General features: G+C 43.8%; 1 protein-coding gene across 1 annotated transcript; it reads right to left on the bottom strand.

The window, feature by feature from the left end:
* Positions 1 to 2,429: 2,429 nt before the first annotated feature.
* On the bottom strand, positions 2,430 to 5,895 carry NRAS (NRAS proto-oncogene, GTPase). The gene is made up of 5 exons (XM_080367879.1): positions 5,709 to 5,895; positions 5,144 to 5,322; positions 4,524 to 4,683; positions 3,580 to 3,703; positions 2,430 to 3,029 (listed from the first exon to the last, which is right to left on the bottom strand). Exons 1-4 carry the CDS (start codon positions 5,817 to 5,819, stop codon positions 3,584 to 3,586), a joined length of 570 nt encoding a protein of 189 aa, XP_080224005.1. The 5' UTR covers positions 5,820 to 5,895; the 3' UTR covers positions 2,430 to 3,029; positions 3,580 to 3,583.
* Positions 5,896 to 6,716: the final 821 nt, after the last annotated feature.

A 6,716-nucleotide genomic window follows, 5' to 3' on the forward strand; every position in this document is an offset into this window, starting at 1 on the left:
TGCTGTTAGTTCTAAATAACATTTGGAGTAAATCTACAAAACCACCTTTCCTAGGGATCTGTCTTGTGCAAAAACTTATGTGCTTATCTTCTAGGTAATTCTGCCAAACGTTCTTGGGGTTTTGTCCTTCCACAGTTCTCTCTCAGTTGCCACCAAGATCAGGGTTCTCTTACATAGACAGCTGGAAACAAAGTATGACCCTTTGCTTCATACTCATGATGAGCACAATACCGATTCTGTATCACTTGCTAGATGTGAAACTATAATAATGCAGATGGGAGCGCCACCTGTGCAGGTCAGCTCTGAGCACGCTGAAAGCCGATGCAGTCCCCTCTAAGGTTCCAAAGGTGAGATACATACTCACCTACCCTTACCAGGTCTTCTTCCCTTTTGAGATTTTTATATAGCCCACGAGAAAGGGAATGACAAAGTAGATGCATTTGCCAGTTCCCATACAATTCTGAGAATTCACAACTTTTGAGGTTACAGCTAGTACATTTTTAATGACAACTGGAACATGCTATGCAATGTAGAGAATTGATATGATGAACCTCTATCCAAAAGAAATAATTTTCCATACTTGACCACACAACGCTCAAACATCAAATGCCAGCTGCAAAAGGTGTCTGATGGCCACAGGCAGCAGGCAGTCACGCTCTGTGATACAGCTTGCCAGGAAAGAAATTCCCAAGTTTCCCAAATAATTAAAAAACGTACATGCACCCAGGTGACAAGATCTCACCATTCAAACACACTGCAAATTCCACATTGCTGTCTTTCCAAAATGCTGAGCCTATGTGACCAGATGCATATCCCAAAAGCTATCATTTTCCACTTCTATTTTTATCAAGTGAACAATAATGTGTCACACATCTAGAAGCAGACAGTCATCTCCCGCCATAGTGCTCAAAGAGTACTTTCACAAATAATTTCTCTTTTGCACCAAAGAAAAGCACTGCTTGCTCATGACATGTCAGCTTGCAGTGGCAGTAATTCTGCCACGTTTAATCTGCAGGCATCAGATCATCTTCAAACAAACCTGACTCGAGTCACGGCCAATGCTATCCATAATGCTGCCCACCATTGTGTATGTTGCTAGAAAATGTTGTTTTAGGTAAAAATATTATGGTTTTAATTCTTATCAGTGTTTCATCAGTCAAGGGTAAAATAAATCGCAAAAAGTTATTAGTAGGATTATCACAGATAAAATGTGATGCAGATCAATCCTCTTCATTCCAAGAAGAGAATTAAGAATGTAAGTAGTGAAGGAAGCATTATTAACAGAAACAATTTCTTCTCTCAGTATTTACTGACTTTTAATTTCCATTTGAAATTGAGAACTCCAAATTAAGACCTATGACTGACAAACTGAAATCAAGCCTCTTGCAATTCCTCTGCTCACGCTGGTTTGGCAGACTGACTGAACGCTCCCTCTGTTGGCCGAAGGCCCGTTACTCTCCTATCAGAGAGCGACTGGGAATTCAGCTTTTCTGTGGGATACACTGTCTGACCACGCAGAGCAGAACCCAGCATCAGCAGCACAAGAACTAGGGAAGGACACAGTATTCCAAGGAACACCAGTAGGCTTTGCAACAGTGACCACACTTGTACATCCCAATTAAACGAGGTGACAATGTTGTTCTAGGAAGTATCCGCACAGCTTATGTAGTAGCAATTCTCTCATACTTTGAGGCCTGTAGAACAAGCCCAGAATTCCCATCGGTACATCATATGCCTTCTGTGTGGTCATCACTGAACTCTCTCCCTCATTTTGCAAGGATGCTGCAATCAGAAGCTAGCTCAGGTTTCTGTTAGAGCTCATCACCTTCTCCCCTCTGTCTGGACAGACTAAGCCATGACAACCAGTGCACCAAACACAGTCAACTCGAAATCCCACACTCCTCCCCTGACAAGGAGACTCTCCACCTACACTTTACAGAGAAATTTTGAAGAGACTGTGTATACAATCTGGTAGTAAGAAAAACATTTCAGAATAAAATAATTTGCAAGTCACAGAGCTGAATAACAGCTGACCAGACTAACTAACCTCCAGTTACTAGATTAACTATCGAGAAGCTGCCCATAAATGTCGGCAGTTAATGTTAAAAATGAACAGCTGACTAATTTGGTCCGACTTGGAAAAGGAAGAGATCTGAATGCTGCAGAAAACCAATATAGAATAGGAACAGTTCCACCTATTTTTCTAGAAACAAAGAAAGTAAAAAACAGATGCAGTATGTCCCCCTCCCTAGTTCAAGAGTCTTACAAGTGCCTGCTGGATCTTCCAGCTAATTAATTCCTGTTTTAGTATCCTGCCAGGCAAAGAGATCACCCACACAAGACTTGCCTGCTTAAGAGAATTAGCTCCCAAGAAATTCCAGTCATCGGGGTTTTCCCCAACCCAAGGGAACAGGAGACAACTTCAAATCTTCTTAGCAAACAGGCACTTAAGTGAGGAAAGATACCTCCTTTTTATTACAGAAAACGAATGATCAGTTAAGTGGTACTCCTAGCACAAAGGAGATGTTCAAAATATGCTGTAGAGGTGCACAGAGAGCGGATACCAGTATGATATGTGACAGGAGCATTCACGGTGCAAAACCATTTCTGACATTACCTGTCAAGCAATTAGTGCCACTCCTCTGACAACACTGCAAATCAGAATCCAATAGAGAGGGGACAAACATCACTTCTAGCTTTTACTCTAGAGGTAAAGTGTCATCTTTTTCACAGCATTTAGTCTCTGTAGTTCACTTGTGACTGGTTTTCTTCTTGAACAAACCCAGATAACACAGTGAGAAAAAAATCCCAGTACATCAAGAGATGCAACTGCTCTGTTAGCTGAGCAAGGAGGTAGATGCCACAGATGTCCTCTTCAGATGGCGCACAGAAAAAGACCTTGTGCTAATTAACTGGTACGAAGATTCTGGTCACTGGCACCAACATACTGCAGGGCATCAGCATGAGATGCAATACAGTAGCATTGAGACTCGTCCAGCAGCTACATCTGAACCGCATATTCTTGGCATCTGGAACAGAAAGGCATCTCTAATTAGCTGCTGTCCAACTCTGTGATGGACGTGCAGTGCAACAGGGTAGTACAAGTCCTGAACAGTCTACCTGTTTTTACAGCCATGAGCAATCTCTTTTAAGTAACTGTTGAAAAGAATTTCACTCAGGGAACTCATACATTTTGTTAAATTATTTTATTTGGTTAATCTTCAAACAGTGCGTATTCCAACGGAACACAGCACAAGAGAAGCTGCGCAGAAGTCAAATCATCAGCAAATGGCAACTGTAGAACTATGCACACTCCTCATTCTAGTTCGGGTGGCCACAGTCAAAACACTGCTGTGAATATAATTTCCTTTCTTAAGCCTCGCTAACTACTTAGAGAGGAAAAAACCCCTTTTTTTGAAAAAAACCCCAACAATTGTAGATTCTAAACTTCTGGGTGTCAATGGGTCGTATAATAGAGAAGAAAACCACCTAGAGCAGCTAGTATTTCTAAGCCATGCTTATCAACAACTGAAAGATGTACGGAGAAGTTGTCAATGAAAAACTTACATTACAGCTTACCTTGTCACATCACAATGCAAGACAATCCCATACAGCCTTGATTGCCGTCTTCGTTGCTGTTGAGTTTTTTCATCCGATACTGCCGGATCTCTCTCACCAGCGTGTAAAAAGCATCTTCCACACCCTGAATGCAAATGATCCAGGTAAATTATTTTCTTTCCTGAAGCTTTTGAGATCACTAGTCTTAGAATCCCTTAACATGATTTGAAAGACATGCATCTACAGGAAGGAGAGCAGCCAGCTTATCCCATAGCTCATAAGAGGAAGAAACTAGCACTTATGTCCAAAACTTTCCACTTACACTCCTCTTTCTCTGAGACAAACAGCCAGGGCAAGAGCTATTAAAAGAAACAAGGCAAAATGTAACTGTGGAGAGGCCCCATGCAGGAAACAAGCTACTTCTTTACTAATCACCTCTGCTTTAGAATTCTTAGAATTTTCTGGCTACTGCTTAGTAATTGCACCTTTTCTGCTTCACTCCACACTGACGTAGGCAGAACACACGCTGACCAGACAGAGTCGCATATTCAATGCAGCTCTGAAGAAGTCTATTAGTCCAGTCTGGGGAATTCTTTCTGTAAACATAATCTTATAATTAGCCTTCATTAAGAAGCCAAGAAAACGGAATAGATCTGGGATGACTAACCACACAGTCTGACCACTTCTCAGCAAAAGCAGATAAAGTTCTCTTCTTCTTACAAACACGACCCACTTGAAAGAAAGTCAGCAAAAGTTTGGAATGATCTGTGGGCTGGCCTAGCCCAGCGATAAACCCAGAACTCTTTCAAGCTAAGAGTGAGTGGGGAAATCAAAAGCTAAACATTTCAAATAGATTTAAAAAATGCTTACTCCTGTAGGTAAGAGAAAAAGTGCACGGGAAAATGTTAGACCATTCTGCATTCAGCATACAGGAAGATGTCAGAGCATGAGTGGAAGCATCTTACCTGTCTTGTTTTAGCAGATGTCTCTATGAAAGGGATTCCATAGCTTTTTGCTAGTTCTTGAGCCTGTTTTGTGTCTACTGTTCTTGTGGGCAAATCACACTTATTCCCAACTAGCACCATTGGCACATCATCTGAATCTTTCACTCTCTTGATCTGTTCTCTTTAAAAAGAAAAATAATAATTAAAAAATTAAGAACTATTTGCTAAATATAAAAACTGTTTTAGTTCAGTATCCAAACAACTGTGTCCTACAAAAATACATATTAAAGCCAGACAGGACCTCAGGGGTTCTAACCTACAGCAGTATGCCTAATAACGTCATAAACTCCATCTTCTAGTCCGTGTGTAACTCTGCCCTATTTGCCTTCTTACCCATTTTCTTAAGCGATTACATTCTGCATGCTCAAAATATCATTCGATTAACACAACAACCCAGGTAACTGTCCCACTCAGTTGACTAATAATGCATCGACACAGAGCATAGATAAGCTAGAAAAACTTTCTGCAAGAAATGGAAGATTTAGTATTTGCCTATTATTTAGTCTTCACTGGGTCTAACAGCAAATGGGTCTGATGCCTCTTCCCACCTTCCCTCCGTGTGGTAAAGACCCTGATAGTACCTGTAGAGGTTAATATCAGCAAACGATTTACTGTTGTTAATGGCAAAAACGCAGAGGAATCCTTCCCCGGTTCTCATGTACTGATCACGCATGGCGCTGTACTCCTCCTGCCCTGCCGTGTCCAGGATGTCCAACAGGCAGGTCTCCCCATCGATGACAACCTGCTTTCTGTACGAGTCCTGCAGAACGCACCAGCGAGTTTCAGATGAGGAAAACATTGCGCTACTTCTTTCCACCTCAAGCATTATTAAGGAAAAACAAGACCCAGAGCACGATTCGCAGATTCGCAGCAGCTTTGCGAGCCCCCCCGGGAAGAACGCTGCTATCTGCAGCCGCTGCCAGGCCCCTCGCTCAGGAAAGGCCGCGACCCGGCTCCTCGGCACAACCCCCGGCCGGCGGGCAGAGCAAAACGGCCGCGGCACCGTCGCCCCGGCAAGACCGGCAGCTGCAGCCCGCGGGGGAGGCGGCGGCGCTTCTCGCGGCCGCTGCCCGAGGGCGGCGGGGCCCCGGCGCGGCCCCCCGGGACTCCCCTGACCCCGCGCCCGGCGCCGCGGGCCCCGCTCACCTCGATGGTGGGGTCGTACTCGTCCACGAAGTGGTTCTGGATGAGCTGGATGGTCAAGGCGCTCTTGCCGACACCGCCGGCTCCCACCACCACCAGCTTGTACTCGGTCATCGCCCTCCCGCCGCCGCCAGCCCCCGCCCCGCCGCTCCCGCGAACGCGGCACGCCCGGCCCGGCCGCTTCCGGCTTCCGGTCCCGGCACCGTGTCATTACCCGCCGCCGGAAACCCGCGACGCCGCGACTTCCGGGCCCGTGCGCGCGGCGCCCCGGAAGGACGACTCGGCCAGGAGGGAAGCTTTTTTCAAAATCAGTAAAACTTTATTCTATTTCCATTCTTTGCCATTAACAGAAAAAATTGGAGAAAGCAATGTTTCTTTTACAAAGATAATGCATCTCCCAGAGAAGAAAACCCTAAATTGAGAATAGAGGTAACATGAGAAAAAAAAAAAAAAACAACAAAAAAAAAAAAACCCCAAACACAGTACTGCCCTCTATTCAAAGAAAGTAACTCCTGATCTTTTTGGTTAAAGTAATACTTAGACCAATCATTCCGTTTTCTTGCTTGATAAAGTGTGACTGGGGAAATGGGGGGAGGGGGCAAGGGGAGGGGGCAAAAAAAAAAAAGCACACAGACATCAACTATTTCACCTTGATGAAAGTCTCAATACAGCTATGGAAAGCCTAAGTATTTATTCTTTTACAGTACACTGGGTGCTGGCTGCAAAAAAGAAAAGAGAAAAAAAAAAAGTAGTACTCACTTCAGGCACAACTTCTTTCTTTTTAAATTTAAATCAGTAAAAGAAACTGGGTTTAGAAGCTGCAGTGTTCTAAGCAGCAGCAGATTTGTGCATTGTTTTAAATATATTTAAATTACCACACTGATGGCACACCTCAGCCTTATGAAATTCTGCACTGCATGTTTCAGAACACTACAAAAATAACTCTACCCTGGAAAGAGACTTTCACCGAGCTCTAACAACTTTGCTGGCTAGGACTTGAATTAAATGAAA

The sequence above is a fragment of the Falco punctatus genome (genome assembly GCF_963210335.1).
Source record: "Falco punctatus genome assembly, chromosome: 17".
Lineage (NCBI taxonomy): Eukaryota > Metazoa > Chordata > Aves > Falconiformes > Falconidae > Falco > Falco punctatus.